This window comes from Sander vitreus, chromosome 16 (genome assembly GCF_031162955.1).
Source record: "Sander vitreus isolate 19-12246 chromosome 16, sanVit1, whole genome shotgun sequence".
NCBI lineage: Eukaryota > Metazoa > Chordata > Actinopteri > Perciformes > Percidae > Sander > Sander vitreus.
This window is the reverse complement of record NC_135870.1, coordinates 25,524,972-25,540,602: the sequence shown is the minus strand read 5'-3', so window position 1 is coordinate 25,540,602 and position 15,631 is coordinate 25,524,972. Positions and strand designations below refer to the sequence as shown.

The 15,631-nt window shown below is 40.6% G+C and overlaps 1 protein-coding gene across 1 annotated transcript in view; it reads left to right on the top strand.

The window, feature by feature from the left end:
* The window catches only part of LOC144531728 (uncharacterized), a 103,310-nt gene extending 88,668 nt beyond the window's left edge, over positions 1 to 14,642 (top strand). Inside the window, exons 17-27 of the mRNA XM_078271992.1 lie at positions 845 to 992; positions 1,084 to 1,188; positions 2,014 to 2,166; positions 3,476 to 3,643; positions 4,608 to 4,781; positions 5,615 to 5,704; positions 5,832 to 5,915; positions 6,509 to 6,627; positions 7,997 to 8,105; positions 10,419 to 10,582; positions 11,344 to 14,642. Of these exons, the coding sequence (XP_078128118.1) occupies positions 845 to 992; positions 1,084 to 1,188; positions 2,014 to 2,166; positions 3,476 to 3,643; positions 4,608 to 4,781; positions 5,615 to 5,704; positions 5,832 to 5,915; positions 6,509 to 6,627; positions 7,997 to 8,105; positions 10,419 to 10,582; positions 11,344 to 11,452 (1,423 nt within the window). The 3' untranslated portion in view covers positions 11,453 to 14,642. The remainder of the gene's footprint in view (positions 1 to 844; positions 993 to 1,083; positions 1,189 to 2,013; positions 2,167 to 3,475; positions 3,644 to 4,607; positions 4,782 to 5,614; positions 5,705 to 5,831; positions 5,916 to 6,508; positions 6,628 to 7,996; positions 8,106 to 10,418; positions 10,583 to 11,343) is intronic.
* Positions 14,643 to 15,631: the final 989 nt, after the last annotated feature.

Here is a 15,631-nt window from a genome sequence, read left to right as displayed (position 1 = left end):
GCTACATTGAACGTGTAACATATGCGGATCGATCGCGGAGTGGATGTGCCGCGGAATGTGTCTTTTAACTGGTTACACCTGTGTGTGCACAAGTGTGTGTGAGTCACAGGCGAGACGGAGAGCTTTTGCTTTGGGATTGTTGTTTGTGGAGCCGTCACAGTGCTGTGAAAGTTCAATCTACTGTCAGCTGTTGGCCTATCGGTAGTTTAATTTGGCCTTTGGAATTCAAATAGCCCCACATCATCACATACCCTTCACCATACCTAGAGATTGGCATGGGGTACCAAGCCAGCAAACCAGCTATTAGGTTAACTGAAATAAAACCATGCCAATGGGCTATTTTAATTCCAAAGGCCAAGGGAACTTTATCAGGATGCATAGTATCCTGGATCCATGAAATAACTGGCCTTTAGAAATAAAACTCTTCCTGCCTCTATGGGAATTTAACATAGGGGTGTACTTACTTATGCCCCCTGTATTTTAAGGAAGAACATTTATTTATTTACGATACATTATTCATTCACAAAGACAATTGGTGTCCTTAAAGTGTCCTTTTTAATTAAGGCATTAAGATCAATTTCCAAAAGATGATTTTTTTTTATTCCTCTTTTTAGTCAACTTTAGCATGGGTTCATAAACTTATGAGTGCCACTGTGTGTGTGTGTGTGTGTGTGTGTGTGTGTGTGTGTGTGTGTGTGTATGTATGTATGTATGTATGTATGTATATATATATAAAAGCTGGTGTTGGAACATCCGCTCTGCATACGTTAAGCGTGCTATGTCAGCGGCCCATCCGTGTAAAGCTAGAGTTTGACACATAACTGATAACTGTCTCTGTGTGAAGGTTTGAGATGCGCGGCCTGCTGGTGAACAACGAGGACCTGCTGAGGACCAACACTCAGCTGACCAACGAGATGAAAAGGATGAGAGAGCAGATGATAGAGATGGAGAGAGAGAACCAATCCATGGGCGAGAGATACCGAGAGATGGAGGTGTGAGCAGATGAGTGGATGGATGGATTCATGGATAGAATGATACTCTTGTTATCCATGTGTTTGCATGACTGACTATTTTCTTGTGCAGATTGAGGTGAAGCAGGCCCGGGACATGATGGTGGAGGCCAACACTCAGGAGTACGCCTTCAATTATCTTCAGCAGTCCCTCAAAAACAAGATCCAGGACACTGAGGTAAACAGCAGCTTCTAAAAAAAAAACGCTCTCTTCTCCCACATTTCCTCTCATCCACTGTCACACAATAACCAAAAACCTGAAACTGCAGTCTGTTGCACTAGGGACATTAGACAAAAAAAAAAACTTGTTGCCTGGTTTTTGAAGGTTACCGCAGATGCAGAAACATATTTTCACTGTTCTGTAAAAGCCATGTTACATCAGGACATACATAAGTTATATCAGGACACTTTACATATAGAGTAGATCTAGACCACACTCTATATCTATAATTTACAAAGACCCAACATTTCCCCTGAAAAGCATGCATTTGGTACGACAGCGGTGAGGAAAAACTTATTTTTAAGTAGGCTCTAATTTATGAATTGCACTGGAAGCTGCACAATGGTAAAAGAGTAGCAATGCAATTGCGGTAATAGGATCTTGGGAAGGGACTTTGTAAAATACATATGAAATTAATAAAAATATATATATATAATTATAAAACATATGATTTTCTGATTCTGACAATCTGTTAGCCAGCAGAGAAGGCCTTGCTGGCCCTGACAGCCCAACTCTGCCTATAATGCTGCCGGAGTACCTTTTACGACCTTTCAAAGAGAAACGGAAAGCGTTCCTGACCTGCAGTTTGCAGATATCTACAATTATCTAATTAACTTTCCCTCGTCCTACTCTGATACTCTTTGTGAGCATGGATTGTTTTATAAAACTATTGGTTCATTCAGGTGAACGTGAGAGCTGTCCCACAGTACAGACACACACTTTATATGAGGAAGCAGAGCTCTGAACTGTGTGTGTGTGTGTGTGTGTGTGTGTGTTGGCCAGGAGAACCTGGAGAAGCAGACGCAGCACGCTAAGACGCTGTCGGAGAAATTGTGGCTGGCAGAGAGACAGCTGGAGGAGATGGAGTTGGAGAGAGACACCAGAGACAAGAGGTCATCTGATCTCAACAGCTCCATCCTCAGACTGGAGACAGAGGTACAGAGATGCTCTCACTAGACTTTTACATGGAACTTTCCTAAGTCTGTTTAAACCTAAGTCCATATTCAGAAAATGTCTCCGAGAGAAGACTAAAAGAGTCTCTAGGTTACTCTTATGATTAATTGGAACAAACTTATTGGAGATGTACCAAATCAACACACTCTCTATTCTTCTGATTATCCATACCATTTTACTGCCTTCTTTCCATGATCTGTCATATTGGACTCTCACTCTATTGGACTCTGAAACAAAATGAATTATTGTAACAGAGGCGTTACAAGAAATTCATGTTTCATTACCAGGGTTCTCGTGGGGTCTTGAAAACTTTTTTTTTTTTTTTTACTAAAACCACACTGATTTTCCATTATATGGCAGTGAAGTTGGCATTACATTTAATCCTAGGTGGTATTAAAAAGTCTTAAATTTAACTTGGAGAAACCTTGGGGTCTCCTGATTTTACTGACTTATTGTTCTTGTTTACACATTTAACAATGCAAAAAGTCAGCATAAACATCCAGATGAAAACAAACAATTCTGTGAATTAACAAAAATCTAAACTTGCAGAACATTAAAAAAAAATAGTAGTTAGTAAACAAAATGTGAAGTATTTAAATGTTTTCATTTATATAAGCAGATACCATAAACCAAACACATATTGGGGGACACTTTTGAAAAAGGCTGATGGCTGGGCGATATGCAGAAAATCAAATATTGCAATATTTTTGACCAAATATTTCGATATTGTCATAATATTGTAGCGTTGGCTATTGTTGCTTTAACAAAATATTTAGAATGTTGATAGATAATCATCAATAACGTGGCTATAATGACTGATAATGATATAATAAGAAAATAAAATCACTTTACTGTAACGTAGCCTTTAAAACCAGGAAAAGGCAACACATACTTGTCATACTGCAATATTAAGATATGCAAAATTTAAGACGATATCTAGCCTCATATATATCGATATATTGCCCAGCACCAGGCTGATGTTCTTTTATTTTTTGCAGTGATTTGTTTTGTTATATACCAATACCCCTTAAACAATTAGCAGTATAATAGTGTCAGCATTTTTGTTTGTAAAATTAGACCTCCAAATACAAGTATTCATGGTAGTTATCAGCTTCCATACTTAAATCCAAACTGCTTCTGGTCACCAAAAAGAGGTTAATGAAAGTCCTAAATATCACAAAACTCCTATAAAGGATGCTAATATGACTTATTTGGAGCTGCCCTGGTAAAGCCAGGTAAGCCCAGATGTGTGTATGTACCTACAGATGTATATGCGTGTGTGTGTTTGCAGCTGGCGGAGGCCGTGCAGGTGTCCACGCAGGCTACAGCCGAGCTGAGCCTGCAGCAGAAGCTGCGGGAAGACGGGCAGCTGCGGGTGGAGGAGCTGGAGGAGGCTCTGCTGGAGAAGGAGCAGGAGCTGCAGAGACTGCAGCTGCTCGTCAGCAGACTGCAGGGAGAGGTACGCTCACTGATCTAATACTAGTCATTTCACACTAACATGCTAAACATTAGACCGTTAAAAAGGGCTGGATCCAAATATATTCGACTGTTTGGATATTGGTCGGGTAGGCATTAGATTTTCTATTTTGAGATTCAAATAGGTTCGCATTGCCAGACCTTCCTCCACAGCGCTGCCTAGGAAGGTCTGGCTACTGCACACAGCATTCCGGGATTGTGGGCATCTCTTTAAACCAATCACAATCGTTTTGGGCGGCGCTAAGCGCCCGCAGGTACGGTGGCATTGCAAAATAGCCTCGGGAAAGAACTAGTTTTGGTGGAACGTGTACGTTCAAAAGTTGTTTTAGTCGTGCAACAGAAAACTCAGATTGGACAGATAGTCTAGCTAGCTGTCTGGATTTACCCTGCAGAGATCTGAGGAGCAGTTAACCACAGTCCTCAGAAATCCACCGGAGTTTAAAATTCCAACACAAAGAAAGCGGAAGGTGACGGACATCCGGACGAAAATGAGGGACATCCAGCGGAATTTCCAGTGGCATCTGAACAAACAACATCGATATAGACTATCAATCATGTAACTGGCGATCAGACTTGTCGGTGTGTTTTGAGGACAGTGTGAGAGTCCCGAACAGGAAACAGGAAACAATACTGCCTCTATTGCTGCCACAAGAAAGTTTTAAAACACCAAACACAAGCACTGAACTGCCCCGGAGTTTGTGGACCAGCTGACTGTTTCCATGCAACAACAAAGCACAGCCGCTTTTTCTCTTTCTCCGGGAAATGTAGATGCCTTCAAGTGAGCTCGGGTTTGATGTTGTTTGTAAAAAGATAAAAAGCTGCAGATTTTTAATAATACAACTTTTGTATGAATGCAGCTTCAGGATCTGTGCGTTTTTGACGTACGTGTGTGTGTGTGTGTGTGTGTGTGTGTGTGTGTGTGTGTGTGTGCGTGCGTGCGTGTGTAGGTCTCTGGTAAGCTGATTGATAAGGAGCAGACACTGGAGGAGGAGATCCAGCTAAGAGAGAGGATCCAGCTGCAGTGTAAGCAGGCGGAGAGGATGGTGGACGACCTCCGCATGGAGCTGCACAGCACCAACCAGGCCAAAGATGACCTGGCCAAACAAGTCAAACAGGCTCAGGTAATAATATTAATAATAATAATAATAAAGTGTGATTCATGCCAAATATTGCGACCGGCAAATTACCAAACTCAAGGCTTCAGAACGGCAGTCCACAAACCAATGGGTAACGTCACTGCTGCTACGTACATTATTTTTAGTCTATGGTTTTATATACTTGATATATTCATAGTTTGGGCTCTTCATGCAATGTGATGACTGTATGAAGAATATATAATATCAGACTTTTTCTTTAAATACATTCAACTGTAATCTAAATCTCAGCTACTGTATGAGCAGCATCAACACAAAAGTATATATTAGTATCAACCTGCATGGGATTTTTAGACTTCTCACCAAGCTGACAGTGACATAAAAAAATTATCTAGAAGATAAAAATGTATTTTTGATTTGGGATACTTTAATACAATACATTAATATAAGCACACCTTTTTTATTTCCTGAATGTTTCTTCCTTGAGGTAAACTCTTTTGTATTTCCAGCTACAGATTAAATAGTATTCACAGTGTGTTTGCATACATGATGACCTAATGATTCAAACAGAGATGTCCATTTGAATTAATCAGTCATGCAAACCATCAGAGTTTGGGGTTAATGAGGTATTAATCATGCAAATCCTGTTTAGCAATCAGCGTGCTAATTCCATAATCCCAAATATTCATCATGCCGCTATTTCTGAAGATACTTCATCTGTGCCATTTCTAAATAACCTGAATGCGTTCTGCTGATGACAGACAGTTGACCTCAGATCAGTAGCTGCCTGAACAAAAAGTTTAGTTTACTTGTTTGGACGATGAATTATTAGTTTTAAACTCTTCTTCTTCTTCTCACAGGAGAAGATGATCGACCTGGAGAGTGATCTGGAGGAGCTGCATGAGAACGAGCAGAGATGGGCCGCTAAACACAAGAGAAGTATCGAACAGGTAAACACGCACTGGAAACTGGAAGAAGTGAACTAACTGAAAATAAATTCTGTCAACATCCATCCTATCAATTAAGTGTGACTTTATTTGGAGAGTTATTAAGACGTGTGTGCTGCGTTTCTGTCAGACCGAGCAGCTGCAGCTGAAGCTGATTCAGGAGAAAGATCTCAACGACCAGCTGGAAACTGAGAAGGCCACCATGGAGAGACAGGTAGTGTGTGTGTGTGTGTGTGTGTGTGTGTGTGTGTGTGTGTGTGTGCGTGCGTGTGCGTGTGCGTGCGTGCGTGTGTGTTTGTATGAGAGTGTGTGTGTGTGTTCAGTTCTTTAAGCCTACATTTAACACAGTTAGGCCCTCTTTCTCAATACCTCTCTCCATTTCTCTGATATGATACACTGAGATACTGATATTTCAGTTGTTTTGTTTTTTTTTAATCAGAAAACATTTACTAACCAGATTTTTTTTAAATGACCACGACATATCTTTATCAGGATTCTAATTGTTAATACATTTGATTATTATTATTATTATTATTGCAAAATCTACTTGTCAGTGCCCTCTGGTGGACAAACTGTGTATAGGAGACACTGCTTTTAAGCGTGTATCTTTGACATTTCTGTACTGCTATGTACACAGATATATCTGTGATAAGCTAATATTCTAATGAACTTACAGTCAAGAACATGGTTTTAGAAGTTTCAGTATGTAAATAATCAACAATAGAGGAACAAACGTAAATCAAGCAAAGTGCTTGTAATAGCTAATCTCTAATAAATCTCCCTCTCCCTCTCTCGCCTGGTGTGTAGCTGCGTGAGCTGCGTCTGGAGGTGGAGGAGCTTCACAGCTCCAGAGTTCAGGAGGACGTCATCTCCCGGGCGGAGAGCAGAGTCAAAGAGCTGGAGAACACTCTGAGGACAGAGGAGAGGTCCGTCACATTCCCCTTTTTAAACAAACCTCTGTTCTACCACCATCAGCAGGTGTAGCGCGACGTATCAGACGTAGGCACGAACGCGACGACATGTTACAAAAAAGCGGCACCGGCTTGTACCGTGATATTGTGGGAGGGTAGTCACTGTGTGGTCTCTGCGTTTCACTACCTTTTTAATCAGGAACTGCTTAAACACACAGTGTAGGACACACACTCTACACACTTCTGTTTTGAACTGCCTTTCACTTTCTGATGTATCAGGAAATGTTCCCATACTGTGCTGATGTGCATACGTTAAACCATGGTAACCAAGTGATATGTTGCATAAATATAGCATAGACTTAGTGTAGTTTAGCTTTTGAATTCATGTTAAAATCACATATCTACTAAATCGTCGCTGTCGGCCAGAAACTTTGTGTCGTCTCCATATTTTGTCATCTTCATTTGTTTTCATAAATCAGTGCTATTGGTCACCTTTTACGCCTGTCTGTGGGTTCACGAAATGTTCAAATAATGACGAGGCAATTTCGTGCGTAAATAGCTCAATACACATTTTTCTAATTAATCAAACTTTTAAATCAATCTTTTTTTTTTTTTCTTAAAAAGGTTTTGGACTAAGGGCCCTATCTTGCACCCGGCGCAGCGCAAAGCCCGACGCAAGTGTCTTTGCTAGTTTAAGACCGTCCAGCGCCCACGTCGTTTAAATAGCAAATGCACCTGCGCCCATCTTTGCGCCCATGGGCGTGCTGGTCTTACAGGGAGGTGTGTTCAGGTGCATTCTTGGCATATTGCCATCTTGAGGCAGCGGGAAGTGATCGCGCAATTGACCAACAAAAACCTGGTCTAAAGTCAATAACGCAGCATTTCATTGTTATTTTAACAGCGAATTAGTAAAATGTGCCTAGGCTCGTGAACAGCGCGCGCACACTGTGGTTGTTACACACACAGGGAAGCGCAGCAGCACACAAACATGCAAAAGATTACAAATAAAAATATTATGGTGCAAATCTGCCATCATAACAGCAATGCGCCAAGGTCCAAACGCGCCTGGCTTTTAAAGGGAATGGGAGATGATCTCTGATTGGTTTATTGCATGTTACGTCCAAAACACACCTATGAATCAATGAAGACACTAAGTACAACCCTTCTGAACCACGCGCCCGGTGCACGGACCCTTTTTTCCGTCGATTAACTAGCAAAAGTGGATTTGGACAGGCCCTAAATGCACCTGGGCCAGGCATTTCACGCCGTGCGCTTAGATCGTTAAAATAGGGCCCTTAATTTCAAAATGAACAGCATGGCTGCTTTATCAGGTGGAAATGTGCAGATAAACAGGTATGTGCTAATGTGTTTGTGTTGTGTGCAGGAACAAGTCTGTTCTGACAAACACCATCAGTAAACTGGAGAGGAGGATCAACGAGCTGAGCGGTCAGATGGAAGAGGAACACCGGATAGCTACAGAGCAGAAAGACCTGGTAACTCACGCACACGCACACACACACCCACACACACACCCCACATGTATTACACAGTATTGCAGAACATACCGATCGGTCACAGGACAGTGTCTGACTGTCCCGGAACAGTCATGGAGTCACAGGACAGTGTCTGGGTGTCATAGGGCAGTGTCTGGGTGTCATAGGGCAGTGTCTGGGTGTCACAGGACAGTCATGGGAGTCACAGGACAGTGTCTGGGTGTCACAGGACAGTGTCTGACTGTCCCGGGACAGTCATGGGAGTCACAGGACAGTGTCTGGGAGTCACAGGACAGTGTACAGGACAGTGTCTGACTGTCCCTGGACAGTCATGGAGTCACAGGACAGTGCCTGGGTGTCATGGGACAGTGTCTGACTGTCCCGGGACACTCCTCAGGACACTACTAACAGGACAGGACAGTTTTTGCTGCCACTGCTGCTGCAATAGGGCTATAGAATGTTAAAGTGTGTGAAAGTATGGTTATGTGCTTTTCAAAGCATACAATTAAATAATTGTTCATGTATTTATGATAAAACTCAATTTGATTCATTCTTCCATTAAGTCTAAGTAGTCCAGTGTTGTGGACATGTCTGTAACTTTCTGAAAAAATCATATTTTTGAAAAAAAAACAAGTGAATTTTTTTTTTTTTTTGCCCTAAAAATTTTTTTTGACTCAGGCTTTCATTATTCATGCATCAGAGGGTTAAAACCCTTGAAGGAAATTGGTTTTCAGGCATAGAGCTTTAACAGTGTGGTTCTGGAGGTAAAAAAAAAAAAACATTCATTTTCTCCAAAAGGATTTTGATTATTAGCCATAATGTCTAAACCATGCGAGGTAGTCTGACCCCGAGCTGTGAAATTGTGAAACGAAGGTTTCTGCTCCTGTTGAAGCCACACGTCTGAAAGAAATCAACCTTGTTTTAAGAAAAACATCTTTCATTCGGTCTCGTGGAGAAGTACTACACTACAGAGGCATTGTTAGGCCTGGGCGTCCCCGGCTACAGCTCCAAATGTTTTATGGATCGCCCCGGATCCCCCCCCCTCTCTGCAAACATAATTATAATAGATAAATAGGCCCCAGAATTGCACATGCAAATTAAAGGTGCAGTAGGTAAGACTTATAAAACTAACTTTATGTCATATTTGCTGAAACTGACTCTATGGTCGAGTAAAAAGCAGATAGAAGCAGGTAATTAAAATCCAGCTCCTCTGGCACTGTAGTGCGATTTGCACCGCTCCCTGTTCAGATGCACCAATCAGGGCCGGGGGGGTGTCTAACTGCGTGTCAATCACTGCTCATGCACACGTATTCATTCTCCCTTGTGGGGGGAGGGACTGAGAATTGTTGATGTTCAAATTTTTTGGCTAAGTCCTGGATCTTCACAATCCTACCTACAACACATTTTAAGAAGAAAAGTATTTTGCAATGCACTCGCAGTTTTTTTTTGTAGAACTCATGGTAAAACTGTAACTTTGTCAAGTTTATTTTTCCGAGGCAAATAAAACGGGCAGCTACGTGCGGGGTCTGACCATGCTGTATTTGTTGCTATCACCTAGCAATCGTCTCTACTAGGGCGGTGACGATAACCGCATCACCGCAAAAATAATGACCTGCCACTACCGCGGTGATGACCTCATCGTCCCCGCATATTTGTGATTTATTTTTTTACTTTTTGCTCGCGAAAGTTACAGGAGAACAGATATTGTGTGATATGAAATACAATGAAGCAATAATCATTGTGTAGTTATCCTCATCGACTGTCTTCTATCATAGCCAGTCCCTCCAGAAAAACGCGTTTATGAATCAATGCATAATCAGCCAAAGTCCGTCATATTTATTTTTCTTGCAAAAAAAGTCATATATCTTAGCAGAAAATGACGTAATTACGCGACGTGAACATCATCGAAAAGCTGCGAGCCCCGCGATGAAGCCATGATGAAACCGCAGTTTTTGCAAGTTCCCACAATTTCATCGCATACAATTGCATAAATATCCCGCATATTCCATCGCCTTTTTTAAGAAAACGTGCTGCATAATCAAGGATTTTTGCCCGCAACAATCACAAAAAAACTCTGCATTTTTCTGGAAGGACTGCCTAGCTGTTCAAAAAGTAGGCGGTCCCTGTTGAGCTCTAATACCACACAGCTCACATTGAATACACTGATGACAATGAACAGCAACAACCAATAGTCAAGGACGTGTTTGAAATGTTTGTTGACGCATGTGTTTTTGTGTCTCAGATGTTACTGTTAACATGTCCGCCCAGTCATGTCTGTCCAAACTAAGCGTAGCTCTGTGATTGGTCCTCCAGATGACCCAGAGGATGCGCTCTCTGAAGCGCCAGCTGAACGAGGCGGAGGAGGAGACGAGCAGGAGGGAGGCGCAGTACCGCCACACCCAGAGAGAGCTGGCCGAGGAGAGGGAGACCAACAGCCGGCTGCAGAGGCAGCTGCTCGACCAACACCTTCAGACAAAGTACGTACTCTAAAGCCGCCTGCACATGATCCGCGGTAAAAGCCGCAATGCGCTGGCCGTTTGATTGTTTCCCTATGGGGAGAGCGGTGGTGCCCAACTAGGCACCGCCGCCGAGAGCTGTATAGCTTTATTTAAACTTTGACCTCGTTGCCGCTGACCTTTTCACGGCGCAACCAACCAATTCCAGAAGCAATGATGACGTATACCTGCGCTGCGCTTTGCCTCTCTATGTTGCGTCCCACCTCAGTTTGGCCGTGCATCATGTGTAGGCTGGCTTTACACACACACACACACACACACACACACACACACACACACACACACACACACACACACAAATGGACAGGTCAGAAATCCGAAGGGGAATTTAACACTCACCCTCAACAGTTGTAAAAGTAGAAATACTTGAACGATGGCTTTGTTGTGGATAGATTTTCTCTCAATGACGCATCATTTGGCATCAGTATGGTTGCTGTGGTTACGAGTAGTTGACGTCACCTGCCAACCGATGTGATTGTTGTTTTTAGATTTTTTTTTTTGGGGCTTTTTTTGGCCTTTATTTGATAGAACAGCTGAAGACAGGAAAGGGAGGAGAGAGAGAGGGGGGGGGTGACATTTTTCTGTAGCCATGGCATAAAGAAACATGCAGATTAGTTGCCTCTACGTTAAAGGCACAAACACATAGTACAGTCTGTCACAGTTGCATTATTTTCATGGCACAAAATAACCCAGCGTGTCTCTCTGTCACATCTCTCTAACAGGCGTAAGGAGACTCTGACGATCCGTCAGACTCTGGACAACCTGAAGTTGGACCTGAGCATCGACGACGAAGATGACGATCATCAAACAAATAATGTCTCCAAAGTGTAAACCCTCACACTCCACACATTCTTTACACTGACAGTGCAGTAGCTGCATCAATGCTCAGTGTTGGGAAGGTTACTTTTTAAAAATAATAGGTTAGACATTACTAGTTAACCTGAATTTGTGGACACAGAATTCCACCGAATTCCACATTTTTAAAAAGATAAAATACAACTCAGAATGTTAACACATCTCCACCCCCTGCAGATAAACAGTCTGCTAAATTCTGCAGATATTCATTCTGGATCACTGCTGAAAACTGTAAAAAAACAGACCCAAAATCCGTTTGGGTCTGGTAATAGGTATATATTGCAATTGTAATATTACTTTTTGATTACTTGTCTAACAAATGTTTAAAGGCAAGGCACACTATGGCAGTTTTTACAAACTTTCTCACTCATTGTGTCTGTTGCCATCTCAACGGAAAGAACGGTGCTGCTTATGCTGAGATAGCAGGAGAGCCATCGATCCATCTTGTCAGTGGACAGTAACCGTAAACTTTACTCCTCCGTATTTTTTTTAAATGTTACACTGATCATGTGTGATGTAAATTAGAGGCAGTGTCGCACAACGGTCGGCAGCATTGCTGAAAAACGAATAATAATGTTTAAATGTACATACAAGCTTATTTAAAATTCAAAATAACATATCTATGCTCCTCACTATTAGGCTTTAGGGTCACTCGCAGACAGTTTGAGAAACGGATTTGAAGTTTAAACTAAAAACATGATATTTTACCAAATCTACGTGAGGTATACTGATCTACAGTATATTCTCTATATATTCTCTGTAATTAGGAATTACAAATCCCAAAGAGCAGTGGAGAGAGAAGCTCCTGGTGGACTCAGGCCCATTGTCAGTGTGACACATGGTTGCACTTTCCAACACTGAAGTCAAATGCCTCTTTTGACATGTTGAACATCACCTCTCTTCTTTTCTATTACATACAATATTACATACAATCATATTCGCCTTGTTTACCAAAGAAAGTTAATGTACAGAAGTTTGGTGCAGACAGATGCTGACAGACATAAAAGAAAAACTTACTAGTGACTTAAATGTATAAACTTATAATTACGTGATTAGGATTTGAATAAAGGTGCGTTGTAGTATATTAATGTGTTCCTGTAGTTGCTGTTAAAATCAGGTTTAAAGGAACACGCCGACTTATTGACGGCGCTGAGCTTATTCACCGTAACCCCCAGAGTTAGATAAGTCCATACATACCCTTCTCATCTGTTGTGTTGTAACTCTGTCCGACAGTTCCACCGGTAGCTTAGCCTAGCACGGATCCTGAAGGTAACCGGTTCCAACTAGCCTACTGCTCCGAATAAGTGACAAAATAACGCCAACATGTTCCTATTTACATGTTGTGATTTGTATAGTTACAGCGTGTACAAATAACAAGGTCACATGAGACACAGCCATCTTCTAACCGTATAGAAACTGGGAACTATATTCTCAGAAAGGCGAAGCACTGCTACTTCTGCTACTTGGGCAGAGTTTATTTTGTCACTTATTGGAACCAGTTACCTTCAGGATCTGTGCTAGGCTAAGCTACCGGTGGAGCCTTCGGACAGAGTTACAACACGCACGGAGATGAGAAGGGTATGTATGGACTTATCTAACTCTGGGGGATACGGTGAATAAGCTAAAGTCTCAATAAGTCGGCGTGTTCCTTTATACAGCCTGATGTAAATTTTGGAGTATGAATTTCCAATTGCACAAAAGCGTTATGGCCTTAAAGTCTGAACAGAAACTTTTAACTCCGACACACAAAGAAAAGTGAGACACTTGTTCTTGGTAAATTTGACAAACTTCTCTGATTTTGCAGCGTTTGTTTTTATTTGCTGGAGCTTTGTTTTTAGTGCTGTTATAAGGAGGGATTTTCCATGTTAGAGGTTGTTTGGTTTAGCGTTTGTGTAACGCATTCATCTGCAGTATTTGGACATATTTCACGCTGGTTGTTGACATATTACACGGTAATGACACATAACTGCAGAGGAGGGATCTTTGGATGTGATTGTAGCTGTTTTTGATTCATACACAAAAAAACGATTAAGAGTTAAGAAAACTAAGAGATTATTTATATTTTTGTGTTTGTTGTTTTTATGATTCAAAGATTATTGAATTTTCTGTATTTTTCCAATTACTTGTGGGGGGAAAAAAAAACAATTTTAGAGAATGAAATGATGATTTTAGAGTTTAGTTTCCGGTATTTAGGAGGCTTGCTGCTGTATTGATGGAACTTACTGTGCCTCTCACATACAGTATCTGTTCATGAGTTAAGATTTGAGGGGTAAAATTTTAAGTGTCCAAAAAGAAAATCTCACTTCACACTTGGCGTTAATGTGCATCTTTGTTAATTGTATTTTATCGAATCTAACACAAATAATAAAGAATGTTTACTAAAATAGTTTTTGAATGTTTAAAAGTGCAACTGCTAAAACGTTACGGTTCTCAGAAGTAAAATAAATATGAATACAGTTGAGATCAAAGATGTGTGTTAATGCAAAGTGAGAAAGAGGCAAAAAAAAAAATAAAAAATGATTGTGTTAGAAACACAGTTTATATGCTATGTGGCTTTCTGTACCATCTGTTAAATGTTCTGTATACTCTTATTTTTGAGGAAAAAAAACAGACATGTCTGGGTTGTTAAATTTAAATCATCAGTAAAAAAAGAATTAGAAATGATTCTCAAATATTGACTATGGCCAAAAAGTTCAATACTTTAATTTGAAGGAAAATTCACTTCTCCCTTCTGATTGAGTTGGGAGTAAATGAACCCAGCCCTGTTCTAACAGTCCTCTGCTATGTTCCCTGCTTGAAGGTCTGTCAAATGCATGTAGCTAATATTCAGATACAGTTTGAATTATCTGTTATGTTTACATTCTTTTTGAGTATTTTGCTTTTTTTTGGAAAGAGGAACATACATCACATGATATTTTCATATTTTAGCTGTTGGGAATGTGTACTACAGTGTCACTAGTGTTTTTTTTGAGTTTATCATTCTCACAACAAAAAGTGACGATGTCTACAGATATGTAAAAAGAAATAGATTTCATTGACTTATTTTTATAACTTCAAATTCTACTGGTTCTGCTGTTCTCTCTGTATTTATTTTTCACATTCTCTCTTTTGGTGAGAAGTTTCTTAGTACAAAATGCAAATAAATTCTTCTCCACTGTGAATGGTATCCTTCGTGTTTTTGTTTTTTTTTAAAGGAAAAATCTGTTATACAAACATTAATATCTGGCACAGCTGTTAATGATATACTATTTTGCCTATTCACTAAGGGCGTTTTCACACATACCTCATTTGGTCCGGACTTTCGGACTTTTCAGTTTGATCCGAACCAAAATTACAGGTGTGAAACCTCCCACACAGTACACTGTGAAGACAGTAAAGCATGGTGGTGCAAAAATCATGTTATGGGGATGTTTCTCATACTGTGGTGTTGGGTCTATTTATCACATACCAGGGATCATGGATCAGTTTCAATACATCAAAATACTTGAAGAGGTCATGTTGCCTTATGATGAAGAGGAAATGCCTTTGAAATGGGTCTTTCAACAAGACAATGACCCAAAACATACCAGTAAGGGAGCAAAGTCTTGGTTCCAGATGAACAAGATTGATGTTATGGAGTGGCCAGCCCAATCCCCAGACCTCAATCCCATAGAAAAATTGTGGGGTGACATCAGAAATGCTGTTTCTGAGGCAAAACCCAGTTTTGTGGAATGTAGTTCAATTGTCCTGAGCTGGAATACCTGTTCACAGGTGCCAGAAGTTGGTCGACTCCATGCAACACAGATGTAAAGCAGTTCTCAGAAATAATGGTTATGCAACTAAATATTAGTGCAGTGATTCAAAGTAAAGCAAACCCTTGAGACATTTTTCAGTTTATACAGTAAATGTTTGAGTTTGTAAAGAAAAAAACAGCCTAACATTCCTTTTTCTTCACTTTCTGTAAAGGTAGAACACAAACGTGATCAATTTTGGTCATGTTTTTTTGGAATTGAGTGTGCAGTGTTATCAATGCATTGATATTATGGAATTAAAAGCTATTCTAAGGATTTTGAGCATTATTCACTTTTTTAAACACACTGCTATTATTCTGAACACAACTGTATATGATATGTTTTATTCAACGTTGTGAAACGAGTTGGACAGTCTACAGCCGTT